The 23,921-nt window shown below is 37.6% G+C and overlaps 3 protein-coding genes across 14 annotated transcripts in view; 2 read left to right on the plus strand and 1 right to left on the minus strand.

The window, feature by feature from the left end:
* Window positions 1–6,856, plus strand: part of LOC127521799 (interferon-induced protein 44-like) — a 29,655-nt gene extending 22,799 nt beyond the window's left edge. Inside the window, exon 8 of one of the 2 annotated variants that reach the window (XR_007932472.1) lies at window positions 6,714–6,856. The gene's annotated coding sequence lies outside the window, so the exon portion shown is untranslated. Of the gene's footprint in view, window positions 1–2,243; window positions 2,446–6,713 lie in introns of those variants that run through there. The other variant, XR_007932471.1, reaches the window with a different exon arrangement.
* On the plus strand, window positions 84–7,179 carry LOC127521800 (interferon-induced protein 44-like). Of its 6 annotated transcripts, none has more exons than XM_051911246.1 (9): window positions 2,410–4,292; window positions 4,416–4,477; window positions 4,978–5,489; window positions 5,607–5,661; window positions 5,746–5,941; window positions 6,051–6,203; window positions 6,273–6,444; window positions 6,536–6,636; window positions 6,714–7,179. In XM_051911246.1, the coding sequence occupies exons 3-9, from the start codon at window positions 4,979–4,981 to the stop codon at window positions 6,897–6,899; spliced, it is 1,374 nt and encodes a 457-aa protein (XP_051767206.1). In that variant the 5' UTR covers window positions 2,410–4,292; window positions 4,416–4,477; window position 4,978; the 3' UTR covers window positions 6,900–7,179. The 6 variants fall into 6 exon arrangements, with proteins under 6 accessions (XP_051767207.1, XP_051767208.1, XP_051767206.1 ...); XM_051911245.1 differs by having other exon boundaries at window positions 4,437–4,477; XM_051911247.1 differs by lacking the exons at window positions 2,410–4,292; window positions 4,416–4,477; window positions 4,978–5,489; window positions 5,607–5,661 and adding exons at window positions 84–232; window positions 482–994; window positions 1,108–1,177.
* Window positions 7,180–7,732: 553 nt separating this feature from the next.
* rabgap1l (RAB GTPase activating protein 1-like) overlaps window positions 7,733–23,921 on the minus strand; it is a 103,754-nt gene continuing 87,565 nt past the window's right edge. For 2 of the 6 annotated variants that reach the window (XM_051911236.1, XM_051911238.1), the window contains 8 exons: window positions 23,055–23,183; window positions 14,946–15,038; window positions 12,310–12,420; window positions 12,127–12,231; window positions 11,951–12,034; window positions 11,644–11,715; window positions 11,372–11,569; window positions 7,733–9,259 (listed from right to left, as the gene is read on the minus strand). In XM_051911236.1, the coding sequence (XP_051767196.1) occupies window positions 9,125–9,259; window positions 11,372–11,569; window positions 11,644–11,715; window positions 11,951–12,034; window positions 12,127–12,231; window positions 12,310–12,420; window positions 14,946–15,038; window positions 23,055–23,183 (927 nt within the window). In that variant the 3' untranslated portion in view covers window positions 7,733–9,124. Of the gene's footprint in view, window positions 9,260–11,371; window positions 11,570–11,643; window positions 11,716–11,950; window positions 12,035–12,126; window positions 12,232–12,309; window positions 12,421–14,107; window positions 14,853–14,945; window positions 15,039–19,703; window positions 21,633–23,054; window positions 23,184–23,921 lie in introns of those variants that run through there. The other 4 variants (XM_051911239.1, XM_051911240.1, XM_051911237.1 and 1 more) reach the window with 4 other exon arrangements.

The raw sequence follows: 23,921 nt of genomic DNA on the forward strand, positions 1-23,921 counted from the left end.
TGTTAAATTATTGAAATGAAAATCTCAGGGGGTAGTTCAAGTAAATATTTTAGGGATTTGGCTGACAGAAATACCAGGCCTAAAGGGATATTATTTATAGCATCTTCTGGAGTTAGATTGCGGGGTGATGTCGTTTGATTAGAGGGAAGAGAGTGACGTTACTACGCGTTCGGCTGCGGATGTGGAAGCAGCGTTTCAGTATTGTCTTCAGAGAGAAAGTGGACTGAGAAAGGTAAGATGGGCCTACATAGTCGATATGATTTTTAAGTAAAAACAAATATTGCGCGCAAATATACAATATTTATATACAATAAATAAGGCTTTGTATTTCATTTGAGCATATTTTGCTTTTAGTTTCAGTTTCGATTCCGGACAATCGGCTGAGCTTTCAGAACACAGTAGCCTAATTTGACTGCGCGTGTGTGTCAATCTGTGTAAATCACACAGAACTCAAATAATATATATCCTTTTTCTTGTTTAGATGTATACTTTTGGTGGTTCCGGAGCGACCAACACCTCTAAATTAACCGTAGAGCAAGAAAGGAGCTTTGTGGATTACTGGGGAATGTGGAACTCACTCTTCTCTACAAAGCTTCTGTTCATGGATATCATGCTTCTGTCTTCCACCAGCGATGCGACCGTCAGGGTCCAACATTACTTGTAGCCTACAACCGTTCAGGCTACATCTTTGGTGGATACACTAGTGTAGAGTATGCTCAAAGCGGGCAGCATATTAGAGATGAGAAAGCTTTCCTGTTCAGCTTTCAAGGCAATAATCCTATGTGCATCAACGTTAACAGTGGATGTAATGCCCGTCTTGATAACACCGGAGGACCCAACTTTGGCCAAAAGCTGTACTTTTGCTACAACAACCAACCAGCTGTGTATGATCAATCAGGGCTAATATATGATAATGCATTCACTTTTAGTCCTGCAACACTATATGGGAACGACACTCAGCTGACTGAATGTGAGGTGTACAAAGTGGAGCAAAGTAAGTCAGTCATCAGAAAAATATAGTTAATGATATTGTAAATTATTATTATAAACTCCAATCTCTTTCAATTAAATTTAAAAACTGACAGTTCTTTATATATTTTCCAACAGGAAGTACTCTGTCAAAGCTTCAGGTCAGTATCAAGGAGAAACCATGGAGGAATGTTCTGTGGACAGCTGAGTAAGTTTTTCTGTTGCTGAAATAATTAATAAAAGATAAAATTCCATTTTGATTAAATTAAATTTGTGATCTGTTTTGTAGACGAAGAGACGAGCTCATGAAAATGATCAGGAATCATAAACCATTGATAACATCTGTCAGCCGTGTTCGAATCCTAATGATCGGTCCTGTAGGTGCTGGAAAATCCAGTTTCTTCAACTCCATCAACTCCATCTTCATGGGCCGCATGACCAGTAAAGCCATGTCAGGATCTGCAGGCACTAGCCTCACCACACAGGTACAGATTCAACAGGATTCATAGTGTTTCCTACAGAAGTCTCTCTTCAGGTTGAGGAGCAGCTCTTGATGGCTTCAGGTCTTGATGTGTTTCTCTTCTTGGTTGGTAGTTTCGCACATACCCAGTGAAAGACGGTCGTGAGGGAAAGCCGCTGCCGTTTGTGTTGTGTGACACCATGGGACTCGAGGAGCAATCAGGTGCAGGACTGGATATTGAGGACATCAGCCGCATTCTTCAAGGTCACGTACCAGACCGCTATAAAGTAAGTGCACTCGTCTTCACAATGAATGAAGATTGAAGTATGAAGGATAAAATGTTATTTCATGCTAAATTCCTCTTTTAATTAAGTTCAACCCTACAGCACCATTTCAACCGGATGAGCAAAAGGCCTCCAAACCTGCATCTCTACAGGAGAAGATCCACTGTGTGGTGTACGTGATAGACGCCACCAAAATCTCCCTCATGTCCGACAAACTAGAGGAAAAACTTGCTGCCATACGCAGAAAAGTGAACTCACTGGGTAAGTAAACATATTTATGCCAATCTTGTGACTAATCCAAAGTAGGCTGTTCATTGAGCTAACTGCATGTGACGTACCTCAACATTTCCAGGCATTGCTCAGATCGTCTTGATGACAAAAGTAGATGAAGCATGTTCTCTAGTGGAGGAGGATCTTCAAAGCCTTTATGTCAGTTCCTACATCAAGACGAAGGTGAGACATGGTCACATGATCACTTGAACCGTTCCCACAGGACTCAGAGTGACTGAGATGTTGTTTTGTCTCTGCAGGTTCAGGAGGTGAGCTCTCGGTTGGGTGTGCCGGTGTCTTGTGTGTTACCGGTGAAGAACTACAGTCAGGAGCTGGAGCTGGAGCTCAACTGTGACGTCCTGCTTCTCACCGCTCTACAGCAGATGCTATACTTTGCAGACGACTATCTGGATGATGTTGATTCCGTGTAGGGCAACTTTTTAAATAAATGCTTTTCATAGAGTTTTTCCTCAGTTCCTGCTGAGATGCAGCCAGATTGCTAAATAGCATATAGGTGGCTTAGTTTCCATCTCTGTACAATAATGTATTTTAAGCCAGGAGATTGGTATATTACTTGTATTACATTTATATTGCAGCTCATTTAATGCAAGAATGCTGTAAGATCAATCATATCAAGTTTGCAGTAGCCTATAACATTACAAATTAGGACTGTCACAATGTTCTAAAAGAAATGCAGCTTTCCATGAGTAAAGTCCTTTTTGGAATGAGCTATTCCTTATTTGAAAGCAAAAACTATGTAAATCAATTCTGTATGGCTTGCTGATTGCAATTAAATATTATACTAAGTTATTGCGTTGTATCACAATGGAGGCCTGTATGATGCTTCTTTTTGCAGTAACAAATGCTCATTTTTCTCTGCTCTGAAACCAACAGGATTCACGGATTTATTTAGGTAATTTGCCCAAGGTTATACACAGATTTATCCTTGATATGCAACTTTCGACCCATAGGTGAAAATGTCAATGAACTTTTATGGTACTGGGGATATAATCCCAAAGTCTTTCACTGACTTGATTATAAAATGCCAAAACATTACCAATATGTTACCAAGATTACCAACTTTCTGTTTAGCATATCAAAATGTTTTTAATATATTTTATAAAATGGTTAGTTCCTGTCCTTGATTCTGATTGATCAATAGCTGCGTTTTATTCACGATAAAACACGGCTATGACCGCTTCACCCAACGGTTCTGTGTATCACTACACAACACCCTTAGCAACCACTCTTAGCAACGTAAACTGTTTGTTCTCAATTGATATTGTTCATTGAAACGTATTGTATTATGTAGAAGAGTATTGTGATAAAAAGATCGAGTGAGCGAGTTTATTACCTGCATTCAGATTTAGCATTATCCTTCAGGTCAGTCCTATGTTCATAATAAAAAATCTGTTTAAATGTCTGATGTATTATCTTGTCCTTTTAACAGTTAAGGGGTTTTCCCGTGACTGACAGCGCTAGTTAAGAGCATTTGTCAGTTACGTCTTGTTCCGTGTTCAGAACAATTCAGTCTTTTCAATGTAAAGACTTTGTTACTGACTGACACACTCATACAGACAGTCTTTGTCGCCATCTAATGGCGTAATAATGTAATTTCTGTTGCTGTTTACAGTCAGGGACTATTTTTTCCGGCGGAAGGAAGGCTTTTAGAAAAAGTTTACTTCATGAAAGTTGCATTATATTTTTGGCTTTAATATTTGTATCGTGTGGTAACCGTTTTATAAAAGCAATAAGGTACTCGAGGCTAGTGCTGTATCGCTTCACGTCGTGCCTCACAACGCCCTTCAGCCATGACTTATTCACGATACAGCACAGCCTCGAGTACCTTATTACTTACATATATATCATACTGTCCAATGGACAGCTTTCTTCATGTATATTACAACTCTTTAGGTGAAACAGGAAACAATACACAACTGAAAATTATATGTGACAGACATGGAGACCCCTGGTGTTCACTATGAACAGTTACTAATGTCTAATCAAAGAGAACCTGTTTGCTCATACACAAAACCAGGTGATGCATCGATGGGCGGTTCCCACACGACAAACGGGTACTTCTGTTTGTTCAAACTATTAGTGCAGTTTTTCCATCTCCCTCAACACACACAGTTTTAGAGACCTAAGAATTCATTAATGCTTTATTGATGAATTTCAATGCTAAAAACGTTCCTGTATTACAGGAACGAAGGAACTTGACAGAACAGGTTTGACTTGGGTGTAACATCCTACGAACAAGTGAAGCACTTCACTTGTGTTACTTTCACACAGTGAGTGCTCTACGAAAGGTAAGCTACATGTACAAATTATTAGAGTATAAAATATTACATAGAAATATTCTAAATTGGTTTTAATTGTGTTTTACTGATTAGTGTTCGGAATGCTGTGAAATGTATGTTTTGATCTGTCAGTTCATATAACTCTCTGTACAGTGGCAGTTCACAGAAGCAAAGAACAGCAAGTTTAAAGGAAAGTAAGTACGAAAAGAATAAAATTTAACTATGTATTAGTACATCAAACAAACAAGTTAATACACAAGCCACAAACGGGAAAAGTGACTTTTTTTTTTTCTTTTTTTTTTTACTTTTTCAACAAATGGCCACTCAAAGAAGGTACTTAATCTTCAGAAAATATTGATCATGAGCAGGACATCAAAATAAATATAAGCTGTTTTATTTTCCATTCATGTTATTGATTTTGCAACCCTGCTACCAAAATTTGGGACTCTAAATACAGTTTAAAGCCCTGATATGATCTAATTTGGGACCAAATATCATATATAATACTTTATAATTAAAGCAAAATATTGGTTTGGTCATTTTTTCTTACAGTAGATTTGGTAACAGGGTTGAAGGGTTAAGGTTTATGAATGCAGTGAGCACAAGTGTACCCTGTTAGTTGAATGTGCTGACTGCAAATATTAGCTTATGAAGCTCAAGTTTATATTTGTATTTGCATGTCTTTGTCTTTAAGGATGCATAAAAGACAAGTCAGAGATGATACCACAAACTCCCTCACTTCTGATTTAACAGAGGAGAAAAGAAAGCAGCTCTGTGCCTTGCTGGGGAATGTGGAACTGACTCTTCTCTACAAAGCTTCTGTTCATGGATATCATGCTTCTGCCTTCCACCAGCGATGCGACAGTCAGGGTCCAACATTACTTGTGGCCTACAACTGTTCAGGCTACATCTTTGGTGGATACACTAGTGTAGATTATACTCAAAGTGGCAGGCAAATTACTGATGAGGACATATTCCTATTCAGCTTTCAAGGCAAGATCCCTGTGTGCATCAAAATTAACAGTGGATATAATGCACGTCTCGATGATGCTGGAGTACCCAACTTTGGCCAACAGTTGTACTTTTGTTACAACAACCAACCAGTTGTGTATAATCAAGGAGTGAGTGCATTTACTGTTAATGTGGCAACAATGTATGGGAATGACACTCAAATGACTGAATGTGAGGTGTACAAAGTGGAGCAGAGTAAGTCAGTTATCAGGAAGTGTTTTTATATGCACATGTAGTCGTGTACAATAAGTTTTAGTCTTTTTAAATAATCTACTTTAATCTTTATTGTAAACATTTTATTTATTGTGCCAGGCTCTCAAATCAGTGCAGAAGAGAAACCATGGAGGAACGTTCTGTGGACAGCTGAGTATGTTTCTGCGCAATCTCTTGTTCGCTCAATCTGCGCAATCTCTTGTTCTATTGTAATCTGAACATGTGACCTCTGTTGTAGACGAAGAGACGAGCTCATGGAATCGATCAGGAATTATAAACCCATGCTGACGTCTGTGAGTCATGTCAGAATCCTAATGATCGGTCCTGTAGGTGCTGGAAAATCCAGTTTCTTCAACTCCATCAACTCCATCTTCATGGGCCGCATGACCAGTAAAGCCATGTCAGGATCTGCAGGCACTAGCCTCACCACACAGGTACAGATTCAACAGGATTCATAGAGTTTCCTACAGAAGTCTCTCTTCAGGTTGAGGAGCAGCTCTTGATGGCTTCAGGTCTTGATGTGTTTCTCTTCTTGGTTGGTAGTTTCGCACATACCCAGTGAAAGACGGTCGTGAGGGAAAGCCACTGCCGTTTGTGTTGTGTGACACCATGGGACTCGAGGAGCAATCAGGTGCAGGACTGGATATTGAGGACATCAGCCGCATTCTTCAAGGTCACGTACCAGACCGCTATAAAGTAAGTGCACTTGTTTTCACAATGAATGAAGATTGAAGTATGAATGATAAAATGTTTGTCTCAATTCAGTTCAACCCCATGGCACCATTTCAACCGGATGAGCAAAAGGCCTCCAAACCTGCATCTCTACAGGAGAAGATCCACTGTGTGGTGTACGTGATAGACGCCACCAAAATCTCCCTCATGTCCGACAAACTAGAGGAAAAACTCGCTGCCATACGCAGAAAAGTGAACTCACTGGGTAAGTAAACATAATTATGCCAATCTTGTGACTAATCCAAAGTAGGTTGTACATTGAGTTACCTGCATGTGACGTACCTCAACATTTTCAGGCATTGCTCAGATCGTCTTGATGACAAAAGTAGATGAAGCATGTCCTCTAGTGGAGGAGGATCTTCAAAGACTTTATGTCAGTTCCTACATCAAGACGAAGGTGAGACATAGTCACATGATCACTTGAACCGTTCCCACAGGACTCAAGAGTGACTGAGATGTTGTTTGTCTCTGCAGGTTCAGGAGGTGAGCTCTCGGTTGGGTGTGCCGGTGTCTTGTGTGTTACCGGTGAAGAACTACAGTCAGGAGCTGGAGCTGGAGCTCAACTGTGACGTCCTGCTTCTCACCGCTCTACAGCAGATGCTAAACTTTTCAGATGACTATCTGGATGATGTTTGTCACATGGAGAGCAACCCCATATAAAGGGCTGCTGTTATTTAATTTTCTCAACAATTCTGAGGCCAGATGCGTGTTATATATGATACGGGTTTAGACTAGAATATAGGAACACTGGTGTCTTGTCAATTGAGGTATTTTATGTTAGTTTACAACAATAATGGTCACTTTGTACACTTGTATTGTGTCAATTTATCAACCATACAATCAGCTTTAAAATGTAATAATGAAATTGTGAGAAAAATATATTTAAAAATGTCAACACATACACTGTTTGTTAATAGCTATTAAACATCACACTGACTGAGGTTGTCTACTGGACTGCTATTTAACATGCGCGTGATTTTAAGACGATGCGCCAGGATGTTTTAGTGCTTTTTATTCACTAACATTTTAGCGAATATGGACATTTACAAATAATTCTTAGGAACATTTGGGAATTTACCATACATTCGTATTCTGAACGAATTATCGCGATAAGTAGTATCGCGCGATACCACACATTTGGACGATTTGCCATAAGTGTGTTCAATTCATTCTTTACAGTTTACATAAAATTATTATTATTAATGTTAGAATTTTATTATACAAAAAAAAAAAAATTATTTCTGAATGTAGGCTATATAAATTTCTTAATTTTCACTGAGTTTGCATCTGAAATGGAGAAGTACTGCTTCGGGCGACGCGAGTTCGAATCCCGACTCGAAGTCCTCCTTTTGCTTTCGGTCTTCCATTGCACTGTCCTATGAAATAGAGGCCAGAGTCTAAAATATAACTTTAAAAAAAATTATAAGAGGAAACGTAAGTGAAGCCGAGGAACTAGCAGAAGAACAAAGTAAAGATAAATATACAAACTACAGTTGAATTGCCGTTACTGTTTATTGAAACAACGAAAGGTGTGAATCAAATGAAGTCAAACATGGACCAAGAACTATATATTTACTGTCAGATAGTTACTAGACAGACAACATCTGCAGGCTGGAACAGTGAAACTGAGGAACCGACAAACCAGATGCACAGAAGACACGTCTTCTGTCCTAAAGATTACGATATAAAAACACATGTAGCCATCCGCAGAAACCCACAGGGCAGCTATCAGTTCATATTAAACTGGCATCTCTTTCTTAATTTGTATAATTAGTTTGGCATTTTTTAAATCAGTTTCAAAAATTACAAAATAGGAGACAATAACATTTTTTTTTACATCAGTGTAAATATGGCAACTTGTTAGCGTGAATAAGAGCCATGCAGATTATTTCAATCCGCTTGGTGAAATATAACACGTATAGGAAAACTATTAATATGGAGATCCTGACAAGTAGCAGATGAAATGAATCGCAGTTGTATATTTTGTCTCCATATGGCTTTTAAGTTGCTCTGACACTAGCGATGCATCTGGCGACCCGGTTTGCTTTTCTCCTTAAAAAAGAAGACATCTTGACATGTTTGTGATTTCTGCATGGCATCTGTCACTGAATCGCTCATGTATATCTGTTAAATAACATAAAATAAACAATATGTGCAACTTGGCATGAATATCGTGTGGCCATCGCAACGTCTATGAACAGTCTATGGAAAACTGCGAAAATGGACGGAAAGGGAATGTCACTGCTTGTTTCCATACATGGTCAATTTTCTGTGCTTTTCGGTATTTGACATTTATAAAGAGGATATTCATATTCAAAATAGTAAAAAATAATGAAACACTTCTTTCAGAACTGTACAAGATTAAAATAAAAATCAACATTTAGTTATACATATTTATAAGCCAAAACTGTTACATTTATTATTTCTATATAGAAAAACAAAAAGATTTTTTTTTTTACTTTTAATTGTTAGCTGAATGCAGTATTCCCTCAGAGAAACCCCCCCAAAACAATTAGACCCTTTGAATTGACGGTCTAAAGGTCATAGATTATGTACTTGCATGCTAGAACTGACTGTTTGCCAACAAAAACTCCATCCACAGAAGTGGATAACTGGGTGAATATGGGTAAAAGTAATATATATATATATCACTCGAGTACTTGTTACTATCCACTAGGTGGCATCGCAAGCAAAGGAAATTGTAACAGTAGTAAGTGCATCTGGGTGGAGAGGTTTGTTCAAGTCCTTCATTAGTCCACGTGAGGGAATACTGCATTGCCATGTTGCGTTGCTAGTAGTGTTCATTAGGGAGCTTGTTTTCTACTCCGATCGGCCAAGTGGAAGGGTCACGCTCCTCTACCCTTTGGTTAAGCCCTTGGCGAGTCCTATTGGCCCTCTTTGGGTGAGGAGGGTGACTGGTTACTGGAGGAATTCTTGAGGGAGCCCAGTGTTTTACTGAACCAGGAGTTTTTGGCAGCTTGAACCTCAGTCATCAAAACGCCCCTCTGATGCTCTAGTTCCTGGTACATTACATAAACAAATAACATTGAAGTTACTGTAAACTGTGACATAGCTACAGTTAAACCAAAATTTGTTCAGACACCTTGAACATTTCATTCATTAATACAGTTTATTCACTATAATGGTAATAAAATATGACAAGATCTCAGTTAAAGAGTTAAACCGTGTCAGAAAAAAATAATCTTAATTATGTCAGATAACACTTAAGCAAAACATGGTCAGGTCAAAGTGTCAGAATAATTTTTGGTACCAAATTTTTATCAATTTTACTGGTAGTCCACTGTATGAAAATTTTTTGGGTATAATGTCACAGTTTACTTTATTTTGCTATCCTCACTTACATAAATGAACTATAGTGTCCTGCACCCACTAGTAAAAATGTATCAAAAATATCAAAAATGTCTGAATAATTTTTGGTTTTACTGTACATTTGTTACTGTAAACTGTGACATATATATTATTTCTCAGAATAACAAATGTTTAAGAATAGCATCTTAACAGTACACGATTAAACAAGTAAAAATTACAAGAAGTAAAAATTATGATATTAAAGCAAAAGTATGTGAACAAAGTCAAAATGACAAGATTTAAGTAAAAATTACATGAACAAAGTCGTAACATTATGAGATTAAAGTCAAAATTATGAGATTTAAGTTAAAATTACAAGAGTAAAGAAACATTGTGTGAACAAAGTCATAACATTATGAGATTTAAGTAAAAATTACATGAACAAAGTCGTAACGTAACATTGAGATTTAAGTCAAAATTACGTAAACAAAATCCTAACGAGATTCAAGTCAAAATTGCGTGAACAAAGTGGTAACATTTTGAGATTTAAGTCAAAATTACAAAGTCGTAACGTAACATTGAGATTTAAAGATGCAATGTGTAAAATTTGGGAGGATCTATTGACAGAAATGCAATATAATATACATAACTATGTTTTCAGTGGTGTATAAAGAAGACTTTACATAATGAACCATTATGTTTTTATTATCTTAGTCCAACCCTGCTCCTGGAGAGCTACCATCCTGCAGATTTCAGCTCCAACTCCAATCAAACACACCTGAACCAGCTAATCAAGGTGTTCAGGGTTGCTTGATAATTACAGACAGGTGTGTTGGAGCAGGGTTGGAACTGAAGTCTGCAGGACAATAGCTCTCCAGGAGCAGGGTTGGACACCCCTGCCTTAGAATGAGCCATTTTTATCTCATACACCGCGGGTCCCCCCCTCCATGATAAGTCGCAATTTTGCGGCAGCTTGTTTCTACAGCAGCCCTAAACGGACAAAGACTCTACAGAGCGAGTTTCATTACTATGTTGTTCTTCTAAATCGTTTGTGTTTTTAGAGGCAGCTTGCATCGTCACTACGTTGAATACGCACGAAGTAGTAGTAGTAGTAGTCGTCGTCGTTGTCTGGTTTATTAGAAGCAGAGACCGTTCTTTGTTAGAAGTAAGAGGAAACCTTATTGCTTGAATGGCTAACGTACTCTCTGCTGTCTCAGACAATGACACGAACAAAGCCGTAACATTCAGATTTAAGTCAAAATTACACAAAGTCGTAAAATTGAGATTTAAGTCAAAATTACGTGAACAAAGTTGTAACATCACAGGTTAGTCAAAATTCTGAAAATAAATTTTTTAAATTCAAGATAAAAGTCGAATTTATGTGAATCAAGTCGTAACACTATGAGGTTATAGTAGTAATACTTGGAAAATAAATCTTAAATTTTGAGCATAAAGTTACAAATTACAAAGTTGGGATATTATGAGAAGTTGCAAGGAAATCAATATCAAAGTGATGAAGTGAAAACATTACGACTATTCTAAAAATGTTACAAATAGTAATGTTATGACTTTATTATGTACTATTAACATGGCACTAAAACTTAGTGAGATACAACTATATCTATAACACTGATTTCAAATGTGTTTATTATAAACTAACAAGTCAAGAGTTTAGAACAAATTACTAGTAGCTAGTCACAAATCTCCCTTTAAACAGAAATATGTTGATTTCGACCTGCAGCTGATGAGCTGATTAGCTAGAGTAGCTGAGTCTATAAATCTATCTTCACCGCTATGATGTTATATATGCTGTGACGACTGACCTGGATCTTGCACTTGGCCTCCACCAGCTGGAGTTTGGTTTGTGCCAGCTCTAGTTCTAGTTCTCTCAGCTGGGCCTTGAGCGAGTCCTTCTCCTCATCCATGTCTGTGTCCCGGTTGTCCTGACTCACCGCCGGGATCTGCAGGGGTCCGTCTTTGCTGAACACTTCCCTACAGCGCTCACACGCCATCACTTTAGCCTGGAAGAACAAGATATTCTGTTCGTCACATACTCAATAGGCTGCATAAGAGCAGTCAAAGACTAGTTACCCACCTTAACTATATCCAGTTCCTCTTTTGTGGACGCTTGTTGTTTCTCCAGCCGCGTACTTAACTGGGAACATATCTAACACAAACAAAAGACCAAATTTCTTATTATACTCTATCAATCACAATAAATACTATAAAAGATGTAAGATCCTGAAGATGTGTTATTTTAATATCATCGTAAGTTTAAACTTATTTTATTTCAATTAGTTGCTTGCCAAAGAAACATTTCTAATTTTCATTACTATAATACCCCTGCCCTGAAATGTGGAGTGAATTTAGAGGATTATGGGATTTGGGACACTCAAGCAAACCTGTTTATACTCTGCTATGATGGCTGTGGTCTTCTTGATCTCCAACTCTGCTTTCTCCAGCTCTCTTCTGAACACTTCCTTCAGCTGAAAAGCAAAAACAGTCCCGTTCATGTCTATAGCAGGCAAGTTAAATACTACATAATGTCAGGGACATTTACAGTCCTTGATCCTCGTACCTGTGCCGTCTCCTCCTCTTGTCTTCTCTTCTCCTCCTCGGTCTCTACAAGACGTTGTTTAGTGTTGAGCAGTTCTTTGTTTAAAACATCAGCTTTGTCCTCGGCCTGAGAATGCAACACTTTTTAACACACAGGATCTAAACAAAAGCCAAATGTATAGCGTGTTAACTAGTGTAGAAATACCTGGTCCAGGTCATTCCTCAATGCTATCTTGCTGGTCACCAGTTCATGGGCAAGATCATCGTTCTCCTGCTCCAGACGCATGCTGGCCTCCTGTAGTCGGCGGTTTTCTCTCTGCAGGGACACATACACAGTTAATTTATTACTTTATATAGGGGGAACTCTTCCAGGTTAACAGACAGAGACTGAAAAGACTGCAAGGCTAGCTTTGCAAAAGCTACAAGACTTAAATTTCCTAAGCACTCACATGTAAGCATAACAAATGTCTATGAAAGAACATGATTGTGTAAACTGCACCATTTTGCAATACATGAATGCAACAAATTAAAATGGCATATGCTAATTTTGTCGTTAAAATTCTCCTATGGAACGTTTTAATATTTTTGACAGTTTACATTTTCTGTCACTTCTGTTATTTACTTTTTGCCAGCACAGAGAGCACTGCTATATAAAAATAATAATAGTAACTATATATGTATATATACATATATATATACACATATATATATAAAATAGTTACTATAATTATTTTTATATAGCAATGCTCTCTGTGCTGGCAAAAACTAAATAACAGAAGTGACAGAAAATGTAAACTGTTAAATACTACATATAATCTATATATACTATAATCTACATATAATACTATATATAATCTTTTACTACTATATATATTTTTTAATAAGATTTTTTTTAGTAAGAAAAATTTATAGTAGTAAACGATTATAATATCATTAAAAATTATAGATAGGTGATAAATATTAAAATATAATAGGAAATAAAGTAGTATAAAAACAGTAAAAAAAAAAAATCTAAAATAGCAAAAGATTGTAATAACAGTAAAAAATTAAATATAGTAAATAAATTAAGATAATAACTGCAAATAAATAATAGATGGTTAATAAATCAAGTAATAGTCAAATAAATAAAAAAAAAAAATGCACAAAATAGTAGAAGATTATAATTATAAAAAAATATAGATAGAAAATTAATATATTGGCAAATAAAGCTAACAATATTAAAAAACAATAAAATAAAATTGTAAAAGTTATAGATAAGTAATAAATTAAGATAAGAGCAAGATAAGATAAATGCATGTTTGTATATTAAATATTTTTAAAAAAAAGTCATTTAAATTATATTCCACATAACTCATAATTCAGTAGACTGGCCCTCCCACCTCCCAAACAAAAACAGGAAACACCAAAAAAGCTGCACATTGACTACAAGACACTAAAATGACACTATAGACCAGGGGTGTCCAAACTCTGTCCTGAAGGGCCACTGTCCTGCAGAGTTTAGCTCCAACTTACAACAACACACCTGCCTGGAAGTTTCCTGTATGCCTAAAAACCTTGATTAGCTGGTTCAGGTGTGTTTAATTGGGGTTGAAGCTAAACTCTGCAGGACAGTGGCCCTCCAGGAGCAGGATTGGACACCCCTGCTATAGACTAAGAGCCATATGTAAAGACAGTTAGATCACATGCTGATCTAGGATCAGTTTTTCAACATCCAGTCTTGAGAAATCACACTAAATGACCACAGTGTGACTTCTGCATTGCCTGATTAGAGAGCTGGCGTTGTCTCCCACTGCCTCACATGACACACATTTCCTTATCAGGAAGGGGAAAGCTGTCATCTGACTTCCATTTACACAAACACACACACATTGCTGGTTAGGTTGCGCACAGCGGTTGATGTAACATGGAAGGCTTGAGGCCATCGTGTTAAATGGATCAGAGAAACAAACACACATGCAGGCAGATGTTAGTAGCCAATGAGCGCTGGTGGGCTGAAGGCTTACCTGCACCGTCGACCCCAACACAGTCAACACTACAACCACTAGAACAAGAACCGCAGAGGCCTTCCCCATCCAGCACCGCCCGACACATACAACATCGCTTGTCCATGCTCCACCCCCCGCCACAGATCATTGGTTAAATGGGTGAGTGAGGGAATCTCATTGGTTAGATGGGTGAGTGAGGGAGAGGGTAAACAGGAAGTGACAGCAAGGAAACCACTGAGTAATGGAGCTTCCTTTAATAGTATGCTAGGTTTTTCAACACTGCATGTTGCTTGTGAAAGCACACATTCATAAAAATATTTAAAGAAAAAGTCAAAAAGTTATACATACTGCTCAGGATTACACATTTAATTTTTTTCCATGTGAAGAATATAAACTTAAAAATTTTTTAAAAAACTATAATACATTCAATAAATGCGATTAATTTAAATAAAAAAAGCATGTTTTTTTGCCTCTTAAACATTCCAGTTAATGTAAACATGACTCAAATGTGCCAACACAAAAGCTATGTGACAGCTTTTTTTTTTTTTTTTTTTTTTTTTTTTTTAATTTATGATCAAAAATAAACAAGGCACTTAAATAAAAAATGTCACTCTTTCCTTCATTAAAATGCTCAAAAAATAAATTAAAATATTTGGTGTACAAAACAAGAATCTACAATGCGAATGTTTGGCGAGCGTTTTGCTCTTTCCCTGCGATGTACAGCGTCTGTGGTTTCCAGTGCAGCCCGCTACACAGTCCTGAACTGAGACAGAGTGAGACGAAGAGGAAGATGAACGTAGGAAGTGAGGATGAGGACTGGAGAAGGGGGAGGGGGCTAAATCAGGTTCCTGCTTACCTGATATCTGTCTATGGGGTCTTCCTGCTGCAGTTGGCTCTCTCTCAGAGACTGATACTCCTTCTCAAACTTCTTCAACTTCTTTGTCGGCACCTAAAAAAGACAGGAAATCAGAGATCAGGTTTGTAAAACGTACACAATCACAAAAAAACATCCATAAACATGTTTAATACTGTTTAAAATAGTCAAAGCTTCCCCCCACCAACACAATTATACACACATTTACCATTAAAGTGTTAGTTCACCCAAAAATGAAAATTCTGTCATTATTTACTCAGCCTCAAGTTGTTCCAAACCTCTAAGACATTCATTTATCTTTGGAACACAAATGAAGATCTTTGAAATCTGTCCCTTCATTGACAGCCTACGCAACTACCACTTTCAAGCCCCAGAAAGGTAGTAAAGACATCATTTAAGTAATCCACGTGACTCCAGTGGTTTAACCTCAATTTTATGAAGTGACCCAAATGTTTTGTTTGTTTGTTACAACGTAATTTAAAATATTTACAGTGCACAGCATAAATGAGTACACCCCCTCTGAAACTTAAAGGGATAGTTCACCCAAAAATGAAAATTATTCCATGATTTACTCACTAACTATCCCTTTAAATTCAGCAATTACTCTTTTCTTAGAAGTCATGATAGGGTTATTTATAGATATAATGTTCCAGCAAGTCTGCTTGATCAATTACCAAAGAAGCATGTCAAAATTATTCAGAAAAATAAGATATTCTTACCAAAAGAAAATCTTTATCAAAAAAAAAAAAAAAAAAAAAAAAAAAAAAGTACACCCTCCTGAAAGTTACTAAATAAAACTAAATAAAATTTTTCTGGTCTAAGTTTGAGGTCATTTTTGATCAACAGGTAAGTATGTTGAACTAAAACATTTAAAGATCAGTCATTTCTTGACATTTAAAAGTGTTATATAGCCCACTGAATCATTAATGCTGACAACAACGGAAGCATTTGAAAGAACTGTCAGAAGACTTATTTTTTAGCAAAAAAGAGGACAGTGGTACAAGAGGATTACCAAATCATTGTTTTAAGTGTGAAAATATAGCAAAAGTAACAGATATTCAAAAACAATGGACTTGTGACAAGGCCCCTGAAATAATCAGGCCTTCATTTTAAGCTTTCATTTAGTGATGAGTGATTTTTTTTGCTAGACAAAGAGCAGTAAAAATACCAAGCAAGTGTCTTAGAGCCAGCATAAGCTATGAAAAGAATGACTGTTTATCTCACAGAGTAAGATGCAGCCTGCAGAAGAGACATGCATGGTTGCTGTCCTCACTGGAAGTACCTACTGTAGCCAAAGTCAGTTAGCCTTTTCCAAGGCTCACATTTACAAAATACAGACTTCTGGGAATCCATACTCTGGTCTCAAGAGACCAAGTCAATCATTTTTCCCACAGTAAAGTTCAGTGCTAGTAAAGCTCTTATATAGGGATGTATGAGTGCTGAAGGTGTGAGGAAGTTGTGCTTTATCAGTGCTGTCATGAATTCACACACCACTGTGATGTAATACAAAAACGTGAAACAGAAGATTTTTTCCAACATGACAATGATGATATGCATTCTCTCAAGGTGAAAAACCTTCTGTGGACATGTATTTCTCCAAATCCTAACACTCTTGAGCTCCTGTGGGGGATTCTGTAGAGACGAGTTGAGCAACATTCCCCATTAAAGATCAGGGCATATAAGAAGCTCATCATCCAGGAGTTAAACAGGACAGATGTGATCATTTGTCATGAACTTGTACACTCCGTGCCAAGAAGGGTCAGAGCAGTATACTTAAAATTATGGAGGACATACTAAGTACTAGAATATTATACATTTGTTGAATTAAATCTAGAGTGTACTCATTTCTACCTTAATTTAAACAAAATTGGCTAATTTACTTATTTTACGGAAATTAAAGACCTATATTTCTCTGTTTTTATGTTTAATACATTTCAGTTTTGCCATCTTTCCATGAATTGTATTAGTGATCGTTAAGAAAATACATATTTTGTATTTGTTCAGAGGGGGTGTACTCATTTATGCTGTGATAATATATCCAAATATATAAAGACTATTCACTACTATAAAGAATGAAAAATTATAAATAAAAATCATATATTAATATATTATATATATATATATATATATATATATAAAATGTTAATATGCTGATTTGCTGCTCAAGAAATATTTCTCATTGAAAACAGTGCTTGATATTTTGTGGAAACCATGATACACTACCATTCACTACAATTTCTTTTTTTTTTTTTTTTTTTAAAGAAATTGTATTCAGCATATTATAAAAGACATTTATTATGTTACAAAAGATTTCTATTTCAGATAAATAATTCTCTTTTGAACTTTCTATTCACCAAAGAGTCCTGAAATAATTTCTACAAAAATGTTATGCAGCAAAAATTGTTTTCAACATTGAGAACCATTTTTAATAACAGAGTATCAATAATAACTGAGCATATTAGAATGATTTCTGAAGCTTCATGTAACAATAATGACTGGAGTAATGGCTAATATGTAATTTTTCCACATATTTGGTAAGATACTGATCGACAAACAACAACGTGCAGCATTATGAGCTTCCAAAACAAAATGATGCTCTTACTACACTTCCTTAACTAAAAAGCAAAACCATCTCTGGAGCCTTTAAATGCGCAGCGCTCCTGTCCGTTGCTATGGCAGCATAGCCGGAGTTAGCATGGAGTCTCTGAGGGTGGAGCGCACTCAGTGAAGCCAGTCCTGAGGGGATCTCTTCATCCGGGTTTACTCGCTGCTTTACTGCAGGGGACTTTGTTTATTACACTCTTCATTCAGCAGGTCTGGGATCAGTTTTCATAAAGCCTTTCATAATTGGCTTCTTCATTTGAGTTTGAAAATGCTCTCACACAAAGCAGAAATGTGTATTGCCACCACAACAGCATTTTGAAGGCAAACAAAATGACACGACATGCTTGCGAAACGTGTAGCACATCAACAGTGTTCACACTTCAGAAAGTCATTTCGAGTCTCCATGTTTCTGCTTTATTCAGGTCCAAACACACAAAAAGACCCTTCTTTTTTTCTGTTATTTCAATCTGCATCACTTCTTCTGAACAGGAGCTCATTGTTGACCGTCACCCATGGGACCATACAGTGTGTTTGACCTCTGACCTCAGGATGAGGGTAGCCGGACCAAGAAACTGTTGCACCACTTGTGTTATCAATGAAGCCATGGTGGCACTCAAGTTTTTTTTTTTTTTTTTTGCAAAAGCAGTTGTAACAATGACGAGGCAAAAGCTTGTGCTTGGGTAAGCTTGACTTCTCCTTCTGCGAAAAAAAGGCTTCAAACAGCCACCTTTGCCTTTCTACTCCAGCACAAAGTGTCCGTTGTACTGTTCGGAGGAATGTGAACATGATACAAACTCTTCAGAACAGAGTGCACTAGGAGGATAAGCAAACAATTGATTCATAATATCAGGACAGCAAAAGAAAAGAGACAGGAAAAGAGAAAGGAGGGAATACAGTTGCTAGGGGGTTTTGGGGTAATGCTATAGGGAACTGGGTGTTAGGGCCTCGCTATGCGTTTTCTAGGGAGCTTTGGGTTGTTGCTAGAGTGCTGCTAGTGGTCCAAGTGCCCACCTCCAAGTCTATATGATATTATGGTGTCTAGATATCTCTTAAAGTATGTTTTCTCTCTATTTTATCAAAAATATGAAATACAGAAGTTTGTGCCAGTGTTTATAAATACTTATGGTTAGGCTTAGTGATGCTTGCCTTAGAGGAAGAGAGGAGTAGAAAGGAACAGGCACCAGCCTATTAATCTGACAGTCAGTGGTGCAGATAAGAGACCAGGCTTCATTAGACGAAGAGATGTAAGAAGAACGCGCAGTCCGGATGTGCTGTGTAGCCACAGACCACAGAATGACACGTTGAAATGGCACAACCAACATGGAAGTCAAATTCTCAGCACAAACATTCATTCGGTTTAACACTCAAAGCCATATAGATACGGAAAGTTTGTCAGGGAGATTTCACCTCAACATACATGGTCGGTGTAAATGACGAGTTTATATATACACAAAACACCTACACAGGTATGAATGAGTAGCTGATCTTCAGTTTCCATTCAAGTTGACGTTGACAGCTCGTTGTTTCCTACGAATGTGGATATACAGCAACTGAAACACGTCTCGATACTAAAATGAGTGATTTCCCACTAACTTTTACAGTACATATACTGAAAACTGCCACGGCAACTGTTTTACACTCAATTCTTGTTGCTACAAACAAAGAAAGAACTGCAAAGCTTAATTTTGGTTTACTGTAATTTGTTAAACCAGTGCATTTGCCCGGACAGTGTTTGAATATTCAGGTCACTAGCCTCATCTGAGTATTCAAAACATCTACTTGAGGGAAAAAAAAAAAAGTCATAACATGCAAAATTGCTTTAGGTCGACAGGCATTCGCTTGCTCCTGAACACAGCCATGTTCATCTTCTTACCAACACACACACACACACACACACACACACACACAGTATTTTCAACTCCGGACTTGGCATTCCTTGGAATAAGGACATAATGTGGAAAATTGTACAGCCTTGTAATTTCATTACATGACATTTCTCACAGAGCGGAAAGCCTGAGACAGTATCAAACGAACAAGCTCTACAAAGAAAAAGGCTTGTACAATGAGACTAGATGGCATTCTTTCTGCCAAATAAAAAAATAAAGAAGGTAAAACAACCATTTGAGTGAGACTTACCACCGGTTTAGGTTTGGAGTTGGCCACTAGACTGGCAAAGAAATCCTCTTCATTGATCTGATTGATAACATGAGCGTCGTAAGCCACCGTTATCGACACTTCCTGCATCATCTTGGCAAAGTTTCTGCGAGGAGCACTGAGTGAGACAGGTGAGCTTTGAGAAACGAAGGAGGGAGGGAGGAAGGAAGGAGGAGGAGAGAGCTGACAAAACTGCAGAGACCGGGACCAGTTGACAAGTTTCTTTATGGGTAAAAGCCGGCCCCTTGGGCGGGAAATAAATGCAGGGGGGAAGAACCATAGAGGAACATGCACTCACAACCTGGTTTTGTCTTCCAAGGATTTTGTATTCCGCTCAATTCCTTCAAAGAGATGAAGCTCTGTGCTTGTCCACAGACTCTAAATTGCAAGTTGTGCAGGGACGACTCTTACCGCCACGGTCTCATGGGTAGAGGTGGTTACCACTGGAAATATGAAGAGCGAGGCAAGCGGAAAAGGTTGAGAGGCAAGGGAAATTTGGGTTTGTCAGACAAACCACAAAAGGGGTCTTTTAACTCCCCTGGTAGTTCTCGCATTATCTTCTCATCTAACTGCCCGAGCCTTGTTTTTCCTCTTAAGAATTGAAGCCGGTCTGTTCCTGGTTTAATAAGTATCCAAACGCAAACATCTACAAGCCAAAGACTCAAGATGGCATGTGCTGGAGTTCTCCAAGGCTGATTCCTCTAAGCTGTTTCCATTCTCAAAGCATGTCTCCTTTCGATTAAGTCCCCTTTCAATATCAAGAGGATGTGAAATTTGGAATTTGGCTCGTAATCCGCGGAGGGGAAAGTTTGTACAGCTTGTGCTTTCGACGTGAGCAGGTGCCTGTGAAATCCATCACCCTGTAAGCTTATTACCCAGCGACTTGATCCTCTTTAAATTCACACCACTTCAAAAAGAAACGACCGCTTTGCATTTCCTCTTCTTGAACATGTGATTGGAAATGGTCGGGATCACGGGTGGCAGAAGTAATCTGTGCACAGCCTCATGGTGTGTGTGTCCAGGTCTGATACAGAGATACAGCAACGAGGCTTCCTGTCCTTGCCACATAATCTCCTCCCTCCCAGTCGTATCATAAAAAATATCCAGATGACATCCCAGTGGCAGAATCTTCTAGAAACCAACAAGATCAGTATAAAAAGGGGGATGGTGAGTATAAAAATAACAGTTTTGAGGTGGAATGGCAGTTTAAACGTTGTTTATCCGCCCAATCCAGCGCTGATTTTGGATGAAACACCTCATTGATCTGCTCTCCTGCCTGCCTTTCACTTTTGTTTGTAGAAGATAAAAAGGAGAGTGTGACTAAGTACACATTCGCACACAAGGGCGGCAATGAGGCGTGGTCAACGCAGACGCTGGGAGCAATGACGGTGCAGAACTCATTTACGTGGGCAAAACGCCACTTGGCATGATGACGAGAAAATCCAGTTGCAAAATAAGAAGGATCAAGCGGATTGTGCTTATGGTCTTCTCTCGGAAGGAATAAAAACAACAGATTTGAGCGAAATGCAAGTAGTCCAAACAAAGTGCATGGTGTAAATGTTGCAGGTGTAAACCCATCCGTCTCATTAGGGAGTGGAAGAGACGTGGATCAAGGGTGCATGTAGGTGGGTGTGGACTGTAGGGAGTTGAAAGTGCCATACAAGGGAAAAACAAAGGATGGTGATCCTACAGACGGGTGTAAAACGAAGCTTGTCTCTCTTCACTGAATCATTTGTAAGCTGATGAATGCACCTGTTACATCACCTCTCACTCAGGTGCTGGTTTCCCACAGAGTGCATCTGCCTCTCTGGTTTCTTATTTCTCTCTCGCTGTGTACTAAATTCTGCCAAATACATGGTTCCCTGTCCAATCTCAAAGAATAGTCAATTTAGCACTGCACATAAGATACTGATAAATAAAATAGTAGGAAGTATACAACATGAGTCAATCTCATGTAAAAAGTTTTTTGGCATTGCGAAATTATTATTATGATGAAAGTATATTTTGCCTTGAAATTCTAATTACTGGAATGTGTCCAGATGTAAGTTTTTATATTTTTTCTTGAATTTTCAAAATTCTCATAAAAAAATATGTAAAATATTACAGAAAATTACTAAGTTAAAATTAGCAAAAATTAAAAGAAGTACAAATACTAAACTGTAACATTACAAAATAATTTATTGTTTAATTTAAATTTAATTATTTATTAATGAAATAATTATTTAAATAACTTTTTTCAAATTAAAAATATATAAATATACATAAAATTATTATATATAGGCTGTTTTTATTTACATGAAGATTAAGCACATTTTATAAATATACATATACATATATATACATATACATATATATATATATACATATATATATATACATATATATATATATATATATATATATATATATATATATATATATATAGTATACAGAATGCACAGACAGCAAAGAGTGCATACTTAGTAGCTACATCTGAGAAAATATCCCTTTAACAACACTGTTTGGACAAAACATTCTCAATGTCGGAATTAATTGTAGTGTACAAACTGACATCTCCAGTTAAACACTGCGTTATACAATTACTGCATTACTGAAGCACAGCAGTGAGTGACTGGGGGCACAGGAAATCCTGCTGTTAGTGCATTTACAGAGAGGAGAGAGAGAAATAAAGGGGGTGGGATGAACCCAGTATCATCTCAATCTCTACCCCTCCTTCCTTCCTGAACATGCACACTCAACAACACACCCTTGCCCCAAACAAAAATAAATCTATAGAAGAGGCACCAACTCCAGAAGAAAGTGGGTTAGAGCGTATAGAAGTCCTGTGGAATGGGTTTGAGACAGAGAATCGTGTTTATCCTTGAGTTCTAACGCCACCTTGCCACAATGGAGCCTTGAAACGCAGACAAGGTCTCTGCATTCTCTGAATAACTGCATGCTCGGCTTTGTGGTGTAGCACTTCAAATTTCTCAAACAATGCAATAGCGACCTGGAATTGCATAATTTACTCCTTCAATACAAGTCTATACATTTTCACCTATTTCATCATCTGTCAGGCATAAATCTGACTGCTTAGACAACTAACAGCATACCTCTTCACTATAGACCACACAATCTGAAATATCATTCATGTTCAAAGCATAAAAAAGTAAATATAAAGTATAAATGTTTTAATATAATATTTATGGTTGTGGGTTTGTTCAAATCAATAGAAATCAACTAATACTGGCACTAAAAAGATAGTAAATGATAAAATAAAAATCTATTAATAAAGGCACATTGTTTCTGATGGCGAGTGCTTTTAAAGATGTTTTGAGTAGATTTTTTTTTTACCTTGATATTGCAGGCTTGCTCCATAAGGCGCCGAGCGTTCTCTGCCGCCCTGTAGCGTTTCGGGAGCTGGACCCGGAAAAATTTCAGTGCACCCTCAAAGTCGGCCTGAAGCAGGTCTTCCTTGGAGGTCTGCATGCAAACAGAAAAACAGAACTTGTTTAGGGTCATTTCAGGAAATTACCCTGACAAGCAGCCTGAAAAGGAACTTAGCCTGGTGATTATTTTCCGCATTGTGCTTATATTGTGCACATCCCTTTTGTGATGTCAACCTGACAACTGCACAACATTTAACAGAATTCATTATAATTCGTCATAATTTGTCAAATCTGATATTAAAACAATATTTGCAGCTACTAAATAAGTCCATCTATCCAATGACAAAGAGTAAGGAGACTTGCACAGTTGCAACATCATGACTAAGGAAGTACCAATATTAAGATCAAATAGGTTTCTGAACCACATATAGGCAGCAACGTCATTGCAACTTTCAAGGCCCATAAAGGTATCGTTAAAATAGTTCATGTGACTACAGTGGTTCAACCTTAAAGGAACACTCCACTTTTTTTTGAAAATAGGCTAATTTTCCAACTCCCCTTGAGTTAAATAGTTGAGTGTTTCCGTTTTTGAATCCATTCAGCCAATCTCCGGGCCTGGCGGTAACACTTTAGCAGCAGCTTAGCATAAATCATTGAATCTGATTAGACCGTTAGCATCTCGCTCAAAAATGACCAAAGAGTTTCTTCTGTAGTTACATAGTGTACTAAGACCGACGGAAAATGAAAAGTTGCGATTTTCTAGGCCAATATGGCTAGGAACTATACTCTCATTCCGGCGTAATAATCAAGGAACTTTGCTGCCGTACCATGG

The sequence above is a fragment of the Ctenopharyngodon idella genome, chromosome 10 (genome assembly GCF_019924925.1).
Source record: "Ctenopharyngodon idella isolate HZGC_01 chromosome 10, HZGC01, whole genome shotgun sequence".
In the NCBI taxonomy this organism is placed as follows: domain Eukaryota; kingdom Metazoa; phylum Chordata; class Actinopteri; order Cypriniformes; family Xenocyprididae; genus Ctenopharyngodon; species Ctenopharyngodon idella.